The sequence below is a fragment of the Syngnathus leptorhynchus genome, chromosome 2, assembly GCF_054491065.1.
Source record: "Syngnathus leptorhynchus isolate UIUO chromosome 2, UIUO_Slep, whole genome shotgun sequence".
NCBI classification, from domain to species: Eukaryota; Metazoa; Chordata; class Actinopteri; order Syngnathiformes; family Syngnathidae; genus Syngnathus; species Syngnathus leptorhynchus.
Window position 1 is genome coordinate 2,631,820 of NC_141196.1, and position 14,115 is coordinate 2,645,934.

General features: G+C 45.6%; 3 protein-coding genes across 8 annotated transcripts in view; 2 read left to right on the forward strand and 1 right to left on the reverse strand.

Annotated features, from left to right (window-relative positions):
* Positions 1–668: 668 nt before the first annotated feature.
* On the forward strand, positions 669–3,653 carry LOC147060082 (major histocompatibility complex class I-related protein 1-like). Its single transcript, XM_085936128.1, has 7 exons — positions 669–853; positions 1,702–1,965; positions 2,071–2,349; positions 2,472–2,780; positions 2,860–2,970; positions 3,043–3,060; positions 3,139–3,653. Exons 1-7 carry the CDS (start codon positions 790–792, stop codon positions 3,165–3,167), a joined length of 1,074 nt encoding a protein of 357 aa, XP_085792254.1. The 5' UTR covers positions 669–789; the 3' UTR covers positions 3,168–3,653.
* Positions 3,654–7,116: 3,463 nt separating this feature from the next.
* tmem88b (transmembrane protein 88 b) lies at positions 7,117–9,085 on the forward strand. Of its 3 annotated transcripts, none has more exons than XM_085936148.1 (3): positions 7,117–7,273; positions 7,595–7,975; positions 8,678–9,085. In XM_085936148.1, exons 2-3 carry the CDS (start codon positions 7,601–7,603, stop codon positions 8,957–8,959), a joined length of 657 nt encoding a protein of 218 aa, XP_085792274.1. In that variant the 5' UTR covers positions 7,117–7,273; positions 7,595–7,600; the 3' UTR covers positions 8,960–9,085. The 3 variants fall into 3 exon arrangements, with proteins under 3 accessions (XP_085792274.1, XP_085792266.1, XP_085792279.1); XM_085936140.1 differs by lacking the exon at positions 7,117–7,273 and adding an exon at positions 7,295–7,504; XM_085936153.1 differs by lacking the exon at positions 7,117–7,273 and adding an exon at positions 7,295–7,504 and having other exon boundaries at positions 8,479–8,787.
* Positions 9,086–9,956: 871 nt separating this feature from the next.
* col4a6 (collagen, type IV, alpha 6) overlaps positions 9,957–14,115 on the reverse strand; it is a 52,416-nt gene continuing 48,257 nt past the window's right edge. For all 4 annotated transcript variants that reach the window (XM_085906164.1, XM_085906166.1, XM_085906163.1 and 1 more), the window contains 14 exons: positions 13,958–14,032; positions 13,772–13,879; positions 13,572–13,679; positions 13,417–13,488; positions 13,214–13,333; positions 13,004–13,120; positions 12,772–12,933; positions 12,585–12,683; positions 12,351–12,503; positions 12,113–12,229; positions 11,850–12,041; positions 11,612–11,783; positions 11,415–11,529; positions 9,957–11,024 (listed from right to left, as the gene is read on the reverse strand). In XM_085906164.1, the coding sequence (XP_085762290.1) occupies positions 10,764–11,024; positions 11,415–11,529; positions 11,612–11,783; positions 11,850–12,041; positions 12,113–12,229; positions 12,351–12,503; positions 12,585–12,683; positions 12,772–12,933; positions 13,004–13,120; positions 13,214–13,333; positions 13,417–13,488; positions 13,572–13,679; positions 13,772–13,879; positions 13,958–14,032 (1,871 nt within the window). In that variant the 3' untranslated portion in view covers positions 9,957–10,763. The remainder of the gene's footprint in view (positions 11,025–11,414; positions 11,530–11,611; positions 11,784–11,849; positions 12,042–12,112; positions 12,230–12,350; positions 12,504–12,584; positions 12,684–12,771; positions 12,934–13,003; positions 13,121–13,213; positions 13,334–13,416; positions 13,489–13,571; positions 13,680–13,771; positions 13,880–13,957; positions 14,033–14,115) is intronic.

Sequence of the window (14,115 nt, forward strand, 5' to 3'; positions counted from 1 at the left end):
TCTCTGGAAGTATGACCTCTGCTGGGCCTTCTTCCGGACAGAGGCTATGTGGCCGGTCCATTTCAGGTCCCGAGAGATTGTGGTTCCCAGGAACTTGAAGGTGTCTGAGGAGAGAATAGTATTACTGCGGATAGTGAGGGGTGAAAGTGGTGTAGGGTCTCGCCTGAAGTCCACTGTCATCTCCACGGTCTTGAGCGACAATATAATATAATATATAAGAACAATATAAGACCCAATCATCAATTACTCATAAGGAGTAGTCATTGACTTCTTAAACAGTAAAGATCTCAATAAGGGACCGAGCTTTGCAATCCACGAAATAAAAAATGATTACAATCTAACTTCTATATCGAACTAAAAAAATCAAACTCTAACGCAGGTGCTTGACTACAAATATAACGTCTTAAAAAAGGAAGGGCACCATTCTTTCTTTTACATTACAAACTACTTTTGTTGTTTTGGTAAATATATATATTTGATCATTTTTTTAAATGTCGATATTTGGAGACAACATGCAACACACGGTTTATTTATTTATTTATTTATTTATTTATTTATTTATTTATTTATTTATTTATTTATTTATTTATTTATTTATTTAATTTTTTTTTTTTTTATTGCAACATACTGCAGGCAGTCCTGAGTGACGTTGTCGCCAGGCTGAACTCCGATTGGCTTACGTGGGAGGTAATTAAAGCGCTACCTGCGCTTCGCTGTTGTTCCGTCTTCGCCTCCTGGACGGCGAGTCGCAACTTTGACCCAGCTTGACTAAAATCGAAAAACAACTTGATGTTGAGAATGAATTTACTGGCATTCTTCGTTTTGGCTCTGCAAATACACAGCGTGACGTCTGGTAAGTTGTACTTTTTGGTTGATCCCAAAGATTGACGCTTTTGATTTAGAACTGACGCAGTCATGATTGTTTATTGCTTTCGTTTTCTATCTCGTTTGTTGCGTCGGCATTTTAAGTTCTTTCACCTGAACGCCCGTTTTGTCAGAGTTATACGGGAATACATTGCTCTTATTATACATTTTAAAAATGGCACAAATCAAAGTGATGTGCCCCAGCATAAATAGGCAATGGATGAAATGTGGAAAAGCCTACGCACAAGAATGAAATGTTGTACATTTGCAATTAATAATGAACATTTCACAGTCATGGCAAGAAAGTTGTGGAAAACGTTGTTTTGAAAACATTGTATATCCTCCTGAATCCTATTCCATTATTATTTCGATAAGAGTCATCATGTCTCCGGAAATGATATAAGGGAGTTCTTTTGTTCAGACAAGTGAACATTCTTTTAGAAAGTGAGGAAAACTGGAGACACAGTCCAAACTGTCAGCAGGTAACATCTAAAAGTCTTTCACTTGTCTGAACAAAAGGATTGCCTCATTATGATTGGATTTTATTTTTTTGCAAATGAAGGAGAATGGCAAAAGGTTTCTTTCATCACTGGATGTCAATCACTGCTGAGGGGCATCGAATATCTCGCTTAGGGCGTCACACTGAGATCGAACATAACAACTGGGAGAAAAAAACCCAGGCAGGTTGTCAAATTCAAGTTTGACAAGTTGGTGCGGAAGAACGCGTTTGGACAAACATGACATTTCAAGTGCTGCAAAGTTCCAACTGCAGGCAGAATCATTGAAAATATGAAGATTGATTTGATCACGTGTGTCATTTTTGTGTTTGTCTTTCAGTCATTCACACGCTCAATTATTTTGTGACGGGCTCTCAAGTTGCAAAGCTACCCGAGTACTGGCACGCCGCGTATGTTGACGGCGTTCAGATTCTGCACTTTGACAGCAACCACAGGAAAGCAAAAGCCAAACAAGACTGGGTGGACAAAATCACAGAAGATGATCCGCACTTCTGGGAGAGAGAGACGGCGAACAGTATTCGTGCTGAGCAGCTCTCCAAAGTCAACATTGAAATTCTTAATAAGCGCTTCAACCAAACTGGAGGTTTGTTTACGTCCAACCTTCTGCTCGTCAAATGAGACTTTTTTGGTCACTGCTGGCTTCTCTCTGATCATCGTCCTCACTGAATCTTGTGCGCCATCCTTTCAGGTGTTCACATGTTTCAGGTGATGTACGGCTGTGAATGGAATGATGAGACTGGGGAGGTTGATGGTTGGGAGCACTACAGTTACGATGGAGAAGACTTCATATCATTTGAGCTGAAGACGATGAGCTGGATCGCAGCACATCTGCAAGCTTTCATCACCAAACTCAAGTGGGACCGACTGGACGGGTACAATCAATACAAGAAGAATTACTTCACTGAGGTGTGTCATGTCGAGTTGAAGAAGCACGTGAGCAACGGGAGGGACTTCCTCACCAGAACCGGTACATTGTCCTCTCACACCTTCTCTGCGTCTTTCAAGCTCACGCACACAATGTCCATCTTTGACGCTCTTTCAAGTTGTTTCTCTTCCTTCATGCACTCTTCTCTCCATCTTTGCGCGCAGAGCTTCCCATGGTGTCTCTCCTGCAGAAGACGCCTTCCTCTCCAATCACCTGCCACGCCACGGGTTTCTACCCCAGGACGTCGGACCTCTTTTGGAGGAAGGACGGCGAGGAGATCCACGAGGACGTGGAGATGGGGGAGACCCTCCCCAACCACGACGGAACCTTCCAGACCACCGCGCACGTGAAAGTGGAGCTGACGCCCGCCGCGGAGGGCCGCTACGAATGCGTGTTCAAACTGGAAGGCGTCCGGGAAGAGATGGTCACCAAGCTGGACGCCAGAAGCATCCTGAGCAACGCGCGCATCCAGGGTGAGCCACGCCTCGGACACGGCTGGCTCGGCGTCACGCTGACAGTCGTTCACGTGTCTCGTTTTGTTGCCGTGTGAAGAAGAGGAAGACGGGAAGAAGGCGGTGGCCATCGCTGTCCCGCTGGTGGTCCTGGCTCTGGTGGCGGTGGCGGCGGGGGTGTTCCTCGCCAAGCGTCCCAAAAGCCAACAAGGTGAACGACGACACAAATGTTTGCACTGTTTGTGACGATTCCTAATCTCCTCTCGCTTCTCTTCCATTTCAGCCAATTACGCTCCAGCTTGTAAGTGATACGTTTTCCCCTTCCCATTTTGAAAAAATGCAAATGCCTTGAATGTTTTTTTTGTTTATGTTCCCTCAGCCAGCGTCTCATCTTCTGAACAGGATTGAATGAACCCCGCGAAGGTTGAAGGGATGTCTTCTTTTTTTTTGGGTGCCACGCTTGATTGAATCATTGCGTTCCAACGGAATGAAATATATGGAAATGTTTCATATTTCCAATTGAAACGCAACTGATGCACTTTGTTTCAAACTGGGTGTATTTCAAACACAATGAGTGTATTTACTTCACTAGTTCCTCCAACATAGCACAAATGATACCCTCATCACAATTTTCTTTTTTGAATTGCTTTTCGCTAAGCGAGCTACTGATCAGTTTGAAATATATTGTACCTCACTGTTTCTCTACAAGTTGGATGTGCTGCTTTTCACACTACTTAACTCGATACGTTCATTTTAGTATCTCTGAAGTGCTAATTATGATTGTTCTTACTTTGGGCTGTAACATGACTCATTCAATGTATTCTTATCACTTGATTGTTGGTTAAATTGAGCTGAAAGTATTCAATAAATAACGACCATTTGGATCACAAAGCATCTAGTTATCAAGTTATTATTGAGGATGGATGTCACGAGAAGTGAGGACAGTTCACAGCTGTACTGCAAATCATATTTCAGTCAATAGAGGGCGCTACAAGACCGACACTCGTCATCCAAAACGAAATTGGAAAGACAGCAAAAGCTTTGCCACAGCGATCATTTAAGATAAGAGTGTTTGTGTAGTTAAGTGAACTTCACCACAGTGTTGTTTTAAGTGAATAAATTTGAAAATTTTTGAAAAGGACACAAATCAAAGTGGTGCACACCAGCATAAATATGCAAATGGTAAAATATGGAAAAGCCATCGTACATTAATTAAATGTTGTACAGGAGAGTATGTAATTCATAATTAACATTTCACGATAATGGAAAACAAATTGTATCTAATCTTTCCAAGAAAATCATTATATAGCCTCCTGAATATTATATAAATAATAAATACTCAAGTTGTTTGAATTGTTTTATTTTGTATTAATTTATGTTTGGCAATTTTTAGACGTTTTGAAGTGAAGCCAAGTAAGGTGAAAACGTATTTTACTCGACATCGGTCAAAGTGGATTCAGCTCATAACAAAAACCTAAATCAGCTGATATTTTCTGATCACTTGCGTCACATCAGGGCTGCTTGCTTGACGTGTCACGTTTTGGGCTATGTAGCCAAATTCACGTCTAATATGGCTTCCTAAAAGGCATTGGCCGTACATATTCCACTCTACTTAGGTAGCAAAGATTTTCAGTGCAGAAGACAGTGAAATCAGATGAGACCAAAAAAAAAAATGTAATTGAATTTAATATTCATTGTAGGTTGGGCTGGCAACCGGGATGGCAAAACATTTGTTGAAGGTGCCAACTCGCCTTCCTTGCTACCCTCTGAGAGAGAGAGAGAGAGAGAGAGAGAGAGAGAGAGAGAGAGAGAGAGAGAGAGAGAGAGAGAGAGAGAGAGAGAGAGAGAGAGAGAGAGAGAGAGAGACAGACAGACAGACAGACAGAGAGAGAGAGAGAGAGAGAGAGAGAGAGAGAACTTATAACTTGTCTGGTGTTTTATTACTTGTTTTTAAATTCGTCAAACAAAACATAAAAATCAGACATTTGGTTAACTGCTTTATATGACAATATGTGTTTTACCGTGTTATACGAGTTGATGTCCCCAAAATTAACAAATGTCGGCATAACGTTTCTTTTTTAAACCTTTTATTCAAACACAAACACATTCGGTATAATAACACCATCAACTAAAATCCAACAAATACAAAATTAAAACATCTATGTCGCCATAACGTGTGTCGGCTGGCATAGCAGCAACGCTGTCTGTCACTCACTCGTGAATCTTCGCGAACGAACCTGAAAATGGCGGTGTACCTAATAGAGTGTCCAAGTGACGTCACTTACTTTTCACTTTCACTTAAGCTTTTTCCCTAATGAAGTGGCCCGTGATTAGGTGCGCTTGAAAATGGTGGTGTACCTAATGGAGTGTCCGAGTGACGTCACAGAGCAAACAGCCAATCAGAAAGTGGGGGTGAGGGCAGGTGTGGCACTTTTCACTTTCACTTAAGCTTTTTCCCTAAAGAAGTGGCCTGTAATTACCTACACCTGAAAATGGCGGTGTACCTAATGGAGTGTCCAAATGACGTCACAGAGCAAACAGCCAATCAGAAAGTGGGGGTGAGGGCGGGTGTGGCACTTTTCACTTTCACTTAAGCTTTGACCATGAATTTTCCCTAATAAAGTGGCCTGTTTTTAGGTACACCTGAAAATGGTGGTGTACCTAATGGAGTGTCCGAGTGACGTCAGAGATCAAACAGCCAATCAGAAAGTGAGGGTGAGGGCGGGTGTGGCACTTTTCACTTTCACTTAAGCTTTTCCCTAATAAAGTGGCCTGTTATTAGGTACACCTGAAAATGGCGGTGTACCTAATGGAGTGTCCGAGTGACGTCACAGAGCAAACAGCCAATCAGAAAGTGGGGGTGAGGGCGGGTGTGGCACTTTTCACTTTCACTTAAGCTTTGACCATGAATTTTCCCTAATAAAGTGGCCTGTTATTAGAAATACCTGAAAATGGCGGTGTACCTAATGGAGTGTCCGAGTGACGTCACGGATCCAACAGCCAATCAGAAAGTGGGGGCGAGGGTGGTTGTGGCACTTGACCGTGACTTTTCCTTAATAAAGTGCCCTGTTATTAGGTACTTTCACTTTCACTTAAGCTTTAACCATGAATTTTCCCTAATGAAGTGGCCTATGATTAGGTACACCTGAGAATGGCGGTGTACGATTTGTTCAACGATTTATTTGAACGAATCTTTAGAGTGAACTGATTCTAAAGATTCAGTTCACTTAAAAGAACTGGAATGCACATCACTAACGGGCGGGCAATTCCTTATCTACTGGGGAAACACAGTCATTGCAGGGAAAATGAGCCAAAAATCTTTTTATTAATACAATTTGTTCAGGTTTGGCGGGCTGGATTAAACGGACCCGTGGGCCGGATGTGGCCCACGGGCCGTACTTTGCCCATGTCTTGAAACCCTAACTCTAGTTTGAAACCCTAAATTGAAACCCTAACGCGAGTGTAAAACCCTAGTTTGAAACCCTAATTATAGTTTGAAACCCTAAATTGAAACAAACCCTAACTCGATTGAATATTTCTAGTTTGAAACCCTAAATCCAGTTGGAGACTAGTTTGAAACCCTAACTCCAATTGGAAACCCTAGTTTGAAACCCTAACCCCAGTTGGAAATCCTACCTTGAAGCTCTAAACTAGTTCACAACCTAACCTTAGTTTAAAACCCTACTTAGAAACTTGACATCTGTCCCAAAAAATATGGAAACTCTTCTGAGTTTATGATTATTTATTTATTATTCATTATTAACAGGTGGTTTTCCCAGGCCAGCCGAGAGACGTAGTCTCTCCAGCGCGTCCTGGGTCGTCCCCGGGGTCTCCTACCGGTGGGACATGCCCGGAACACCTCCCCAGGGAGGCGTCCAGGAGGCATCCTGATGAGATGCCCGAGCCACCTCATCTGGCTCCTCTCAACGTGGAGGAGCAGCGGCTCTACTCCGAGTCTCTCCCGGATGACGGAGCTTCTCACTCATCTCTTCATCATGACAATTTTCAAAGTGTACTGCAAAAAAAAAAAAAAAAAAAACCTCATTACATCGACATCAATGTTTTTCGATATCCGTCTGGACCCGCCCACGCTATATTGGCTTTAAGCACCATTCAAGAGCAGACACATTCTTCTCAGACGCCCGGCCGGACACCCATCCCCCACAAAAACACAGACGCAGGGTGAAAGGGGGTGCAGCACATGCCCTGGATAGGAGAGGAGGAATGCATGTGCTGATGGGAGTTGCATGGGATGGAGGAGAAGGAGGGGGGGGGGGGGGGGTTCTGATAAGCTTTGTGGGTGGGGTGAAAGTGGAGTGAGGGAGGGAAAACCGGGCCAGACAGCACTATGGACTCAATTAGATAAGTTGAGACAAAGACACCGGAGAAACACTGAGGAGGAACATTCAACACAACGGAAGCCCAAAAAGTGAAATCCACAGAAGAAAAGCAACAAAGACAAGCAGGAGGAGCAGCGAGAGGTCCATCGGACCCTCACACACAGCGATAACAATGTGAGTACATGGCATTGTTCGAAACGCTAGGAACTTTTTTTTAACTAGACAAGGTGGCGCAAATGATCTGGCAAACTCTTTACAAAAAAGCTAAAGTTATTGATGAATTGATATATTTTGACAGCTCTATTTTTGTTCACATTTAACCTAACCATGTTCGCTGTGAGGGCCGGTCTGAGATTGCGGGTGGGCCAGAAGTGGCCCCCGGGCCGTGGTTTGCTCACATCGCAGGTGACACAAGATACATGATTTGTAATACAGAACAAAAAAAGACTTTTCCCCCCCTCCTCCGTTTGTCAAGATGATGTTTCATTCCTACAGTCCACCATGAGTATGACTGGCACGCTGGAAAAGGGGGCGCACCATCAGGTCCTGGATCTTTCTGAGGAGCTGTTGCCTCACCATCACCCTCACAGCAACCACCAGTCTCTGGCCTCCACTCCTGCGGTGGCGGGAGGGGGCAAGGAGACGCCCTCGCGGATGGTGGTGCCCCCGCCTTACTCCGCAGCTGAGGGCGGGGCGGGCGGCGAGACCCCGCTGGAGCTCCGGGGGTCCCTGGACTGCTGGGCTTGCTCGGTTCTGGTGACGGCTCAGAACCTGGTCATCGCCGCCGTCAACGCCTGCCTGGCCGCGCTGGTGTTTGGTAGCATCTTGACGCCAGCCATCGTCATGGTGTTCTTTGGGTTCCTCTGCCACTCCACCGTAAGTAAGAGGAGAAACTCATGTCCAGACCAAGAATGGTTTTACTTTTCCTACTCGGAGGTCTGGTCGGCGTTGATGTGAGGGATCTTCTCATCACATGCATTTTGCAATCTTGAAAGGATTCTCAGGAGAGCAACAGGCTCAGTAAGCTTTAGTCAAGACGGTCACGGTTCAGCGACTTTCTAATACAATGGCCTTTAATGAGTGGACTTTTCTTCTACGTTCCTCTGGTTAGACTTCATGTGACAACGGCTTAGCGGAGGATTAAGGCGGACCTGGCAAGATGGAAAAAAGAAAGTTAGAGGAGGTTATCACCAGACTACCTAGTGGTGATATTCCACTCGGTTTTTTTTTTCCTCAGCTTTGAAGAAGCAGATAGCACATGAAACCAAAAAGTCAGCAAGCTTGCACGAGACAATTCCTCTGCATCTACTCGTGTGTTTTGACTCTCCCACTGTCAGAAACCTTGTAATCGGCCACGCTCACCCTCTCTCCCCCAAAAGGTGATTGATGCCTCGCTTCGACTCCCGACATTCTCCTCCGTCACGTCACGAGGCGATAAGGATGATTCAGTCCTGCTGTCTCCTCTAAAACTCTCTCGTTTGTTTACACTTACCACCATCCACCTTCGGCTCGAGTGAGCTCAACTTTCGAAAGGGTTTCTATTTTGGTGTCACTCACAAATGCTGTCTTCACTTAAAGGTGCGCCCCCACGGGACCAGCGTGTACTGCTCCGACCTGCTGACGGACGGAGGCTGCGTGGCTCTACTGGTGGTGGGCTTCCTCCTGGTGACGCCTCTGCTGGTGCTGGCATTAGCCGCGTACTGCCGCCTGGCCAGGCATCTCCAGCTGGGCCTGTGCTTCATCCCATACAGCCGGGCCGTGTACAAGAACCTACCGGCCAGTCAGCATCGTGGACTGGGGGGTTGCTGCGGAGGCCGGGATGGGGTGGGTGGCGGGGGCAAAGGAAAGGTCTGGGTATGAACTTATTTAAAAAAAAAAAAAAAGTAAATACGAATGAGCATGGATGCATAAATACAATGTCAGCTTCTCGTGGAGGTACACTGTATTTTTTGTTGTTGCGTAATACAGAATTCATACGCTACCACTATCAGGTTGCACTGACAATAAACATTTGTCTAAAATAGATTGTTAAAGCTTTTTTCTCTCCTGTTTAATTAAGATAATATACAGATAGCAAAGCGTTTTTTTTCTTCAAAAAAAGACCGACGCTTTAAAATATAAAAAAATTAAAAATAAGGTAAGGCAGTTACGGTAGTTCCATTTCCGACCACAAGGTGACGACAGCCTCACTGAAAACTGCGGAGCTGTTGCGTGGGAACAAAAAGAAAAACAGTGAAAGCTTCTATGCTTTGAACAGAAAAAAAAATGAGGCGGCATGAGCAAAGAAAAATATACAATTTCTTTTTTTTCTCCTTTGGTTCTGGTCCTTTTTGAAGAAAACCACATTTATTTTTCCATCACTGCTGACACTGGATGCATAACATATTCAAACATTAGAGTGAATATACAGGATATTTGCCATTTGCCACTCTTCTAATTTTAATGTACATGTCTGCCCACCCCTCCTATCCCGGTAAATAAAAATGATGGATAGTATTATGATTCTGGTAGAATAATTACACTTTAGATTACAAACCAAAAAGACAAATCTATAGACACGTGGTCATAGTAGTGGTTCTAAGTCCCAAAGCTTTCGCCATCCGGGCATCCGTTTTATCCTTATTAATATATTTTGGAAATTCAGCAGTCCATCCTTAAGAGCGCGAGCTAAAAAGAAACGTTTATCTTGCCTAGGAAATAAAAAACAAACAATAACAAAGCACTAAGAGCATTTGGGGGGGGGGGGGGGAGGGGTCAGCAAAAAATTATGTACAGCAATAATTAACATTCTATCAGACAAGAGTGTGTGGTGTTGAATTACAAAAAGTGAAAACAAAATAGTTTTCAACCCGGGAAGTGATTTAGTTTGTTATATTTATTCCCCAAAATGATCAGTGCAAAATATTTAAAAGGTGGCCTCATTCAAGTCATCCAGAACTGTTGCTGGTTGGCCGTGCGAGGGGATTTGTGGAAAGAGTGCTGCTTTGGTTTATGCAGCTCGTCTCGTAGTAGCACCGGTGAGAAGAACACAAACATACACTTTGACTGAAAAATAAAGTTGCATATGTCGTAACTGTAACAAGAAGTGAATGTATTGTGCCGTTACGTTTGTTGTCGTTAGAACTGCTGTCTAACACAAAAAAGACACTTCTCCCAAATAATACTGTCGCCACAGTTGCAGGAAAATGTTGCATCTGATGAACGCATGCATAAAGAGTACACGTGAATGTTAGCCAGTCGTTTAAAAAAAAAAAAAAAGCAACAAAAAAAAAGCTTTAAAACATTTTTTTTTTTTTGCATGTGCTGCAGCTAAAACAGCTCAGACCCAAATTCAAATTTTAGGAAGTAACCAGCATCCAACAAGTGATGCAGAACCCGGCAGCAGCAGATGCAAAGGCGGAAGGGTCGGCACGCTTTGAGGTAGCCGAGAATGAGTTCCGCCCCCAAAACCATGCTCACGGGAGCAAAGACATAGACGACACAAAACACGTAACGTAGCACCATGGTCAGTGATAATCTGGAGGAGAGTAGAGCCCTCCTCTCATCGACCCCCCTCCCCCCCCACCCCTTCCGATATGCCATTCTTTCTGAAAATTATTATCAAGCAGAGGAGGCTCATTTTCAGTCACATGTTCTTGCTCTTGTAGTTTTCTATTCCTCTTCCCTACAAGACCTTGCTGCACACTTGGCAGCGGCTGACTTTGGAGCGCTCTTGGCCTCCCTTCAGGGTCTCCTGCTCTGGCGAGTAGACAAACTCTTGGTTGGGATCCACCGTGGTCAGCCAGAAGCTGTACTTGTTGGCAAAGTAGTGGCACGTCCCCTTGGCACCGTTACACTCGATGAATGGCGTCGCCCGGAAATCCTCCAGGCACGAGCCGGGGGAAACCAGGGACTGGCCGCCGCCTTCGGCCCCGGCCGCTGTGTGCTAAATCCGGAGAAACATTTTGTTTGTATCAGATAAATAAAAAAAAAAAAGTTTAGCCTGGGTCGTTAGTGGAAGTTCAAGAGAGTATGCTTGTACTTTGCTGAAAAGGCTGATCTGAAATGCCACAAGATGGCGCTGAATGGGAAAGTCATACATCTCAACTTAATATGAGGGCAGAGCTATATTTAGACCGAGCTGTTAGCGAGCTGTTAGCGTCATCGCATTTGTGCGTTTTTTTTTTTTCTGCTGAAAAAGCTGAGCTACGATGCTACAAGTTAGCATCACAGCCTTGTCAAGATGTTTTGACTTTAGCTTGGGTTATTAGCAGATGTTCTGGGGGGTGGTCACCACATACATTTCTTGCTGTAATATTTTTTAGGCAATACTTACCATAAGGAAAGAGTAGCCTATCCAGAGACTCCTCCAGCCCGGGGGGCAGTTGGGGATGGTCAAGTCCTGACTGTGGACCGCTACCGCCTGTGATGGCGCCTCGCACACTGAACATCTGGGGGCGGAAAATAAATTGTAAAATGTAAGAGGGAGAATTCCAAAAATTCCAAAATCTGAATCACAAAAGCGCTCGATACCTGCTGATGTAAGGCCGAATCTGATTCTGGGCCACGGGCATCATTGGAATGGGCGCGGTGGTGGAGAGCCAGTACGATTTGTCGTTGCGGCTGGCGTAGTAGCACACCTCGTTTGGGGAGCAGTAGAGGAACGGGATGGTGCTGAACCTGGGGAGGCAGGAACCCGGCTGACCTGGGAGGGCAAAGACGAGACGTGTGGTTTCCAGCAAAGGTCAGCCCATCTGGCGCGTTTTCATACCGAGGTCCTGGTTGTGTGCCTTCTCTTGACCCTCCACGTAAAGCAAGCTGTAGCCCTCCCACAGTTTGGCCATGCCCTGAGGACACATGGGAATCTGTGCGTTCTGGCTATGCTTCACCAGAGTGTAGCCAATACTGATGCTGCGGCCCACCGAGCCGGGACTACCGGGTCGACCAACAGCACCGGTAGAGCCTGAGGAAGAAAATGCAAAGAGGTGATTTTTGTGTATCTTGTGCAAAATAAGTAAAAACACAAAAGCAGACCTTGATCTCCAGTGGCTCCGGGAAAACCAGGAGGACCAGGGTCACCAATTGGTCCAGATGAACCAGCGGAACCAGTGCGGCCCAGTTTACCAACAGCGCCTGGACGTCCCTTCGGACCTGAGGAATAAACGGTGTTACCTTGATTTCATAGGAATCAACCAAGGGACGGCTGGAAAGTCCGAAAACATGTACCTTGGGGCACAGGAATGAAAAATGCTTCTGTTTTGTAAATATTCACCTGGGCGTCCAGGCAATCCAGGCTGACCGGGACCTCCGGAGAAACCACGAGATCCAGGGTTACCTACAGGACCGACATCTCCCACAGGTCGCTCATACTGTGGAAATCTCCCGGGCAGTGTGATACCGGGGCGACCCTTTGAACCCGCCGGGCCTGGGCAGGAAGGCGACGCAAAACATTATCAACGTCAACTAAAGTCTTGCTCCACATTTGTCGAGTTTCGAGTCCCCTTACCTCGGGAACCTTTGGCTCCTTTGCCTCCGTAATATCCAGGGTCACCTGGAAATCCTTTAAGACCTGGAGCTCCGCTGAATCCAGTATCACCTTGGAGTCCTAGAAAGTAGATTTCAGAGTGTAAAAATGACTCCCGGTGACAACAAATAATAATCACAAAGAAAGTCTCATAGAAGTCCAAGTCCACCTTTGAAGCCAGGACTGCCAGGGAGTCCGGGGCTTCCGGAAGGCGCTGGTTCTCCTTTCCTGCCAGGGGCTCCAGGGAAACCCGGGAGTCCGGGATCACCTCTTTCTCCCTGGTCCGTACCTGGACCGGGTGGCCCGGGAAGGCCTGGAGGACCAGTCAAACCTAAAGAAGAGAAGCGATGAAGGTGAGACAGGAAAAAGCCAAGACGGTAGAATTAAAGATCTGCACTCACCAAACTCTCCATCCAGGCCAGGGAGGCCGGGATCTCCCAAGGGTCCAGGAATGTCTGAACCGACTGAAATACCAGGGAGTCCAGGTCGACCTGGAAATCCATTGACTCCAGGCCCACCTGACACACAAGGCCACACCCCATTATGGTCCAGCCCACCCAAATGTAATCTGTCCGTCAATTATTCCCCATGTCTGGCTTGGGTTGTTTTACCTGGCGCTCCTCTCTCTCCCTTTGATCCTGGGAAACCTGGTGCTCCTGCGTAAGAGACGCCTCTCTCGCCCTTCAACCCCGGAACACCAGGGGCACCCTGTCGAGTTCCGGCACTCGCCCCTATAAATTTTTTTTTTTTTTTTTTAGAATTTGTGTACAATTAGCAAACAAAATCAACTCCTAGCATTGAGAAAGCTAACTACCAGGTGTCCCAGGAAGGCCTTTAGGTCCACGAAGGCCATTAAGTCCGTCCAAACCAGGAGCTCCAGAAAGACCTGAAAAAACACAAGACGGTGTCTGTCCAGCATTCATTGTTTTACTTAGAAAAAGAAAAACAAAAGCTGAGTTGTTGTCTGACCTTTAGGTCCAGGGCCTCCAGGGCCTCCGGGGAAACCAGGGGTTCCATCAGACCCACTTCTCCCGGGGAAGCCAGACTGACCTTTGGGACCTGGGTAACCAGGTGAACCTACCGACATAATATATGTTGGTAAATGTACAAAAAGAGCCCGTTGAAGAAGAATTCCATCCGACATGGCAGCCATCTGTCGTCATGCTCACCCATTATTCCAGGCCGTCCACCTTCTCCAGGTTGTCCCTTGATACCGGGGAAACCGGAACTTCCAGGAAAGCCATCATCACCAGGAGCGCCAGTGTTGCCACGTTCACCTTGAGGAACACACCTTGCGGTTAATCAATGCGAGGTGATTGGAGCCTTGTGGGTGGCACCTTTGTTTCTAGCTCTACCTGGATATCCTGGATCTCCGGGCTGCCCTTTCTGGCCAGGACCGCCGGGATAGCCATACGACTCTCCAGGCTGACCTGAGGAATACAGTTCAAGATTTAAATTAAATTAAAGTAATAAATAAATATTTAAAAAAACCCTCAAATATTCAAAGCTTTTG

What these genes read in the sequence shown, in the direction of transcription:
- LOC147060082 (XM_085936128.1), top strand. Translation starts at nt 790, where the DNA reads ATGTTGAGAATGAATTTACTGGCATTCTTCGTTTTGGCTCTGCAAATA. An exon ending in GCGCTTCAACCAAACTGGAG is followed by an intron (nt 1,966 to 2,070) that starts GTTTGTTTACGT and finishes CCATCCTTTCAG; the next exon opens with GTGTTCACATGTTTCAGGTG. An exon ending in GAGCAACGCGCGCATCCAGG is followed by an intron (nt 2,781 to 2,859) that starts GTGAGCCACGCC and finishes TGCCGTGTGAAG; the next exon opens with AAGAGGAAGACGGGAAGAAG.
- tmem88b (XM_085936140.1), top strand. Translation starts at nt 7,427, where the DNA reads ATGTTCGCTGTGAGGGCCGGTCTGAGATTGCGGGTGGGCCAGAAGTGG. An exon ending in GTGGTTTGCTCACATCGCAG is followed by an intron (nt 7,505 to 7,594) that starts GTGACACAAGAT and finishes TCATTCCTACAG; the next exon opens with TCCACCATGAGTATGACTGG. An exon ending in GGTTCCTCTGCCACTCCACC is followed by an intron (nt 7,976 to 8,677) that starts GTAAGTAAGAGG and finishes CTTCACTTAAAG; the next exon opens with GTGCGCCCCCACGGGACCAG.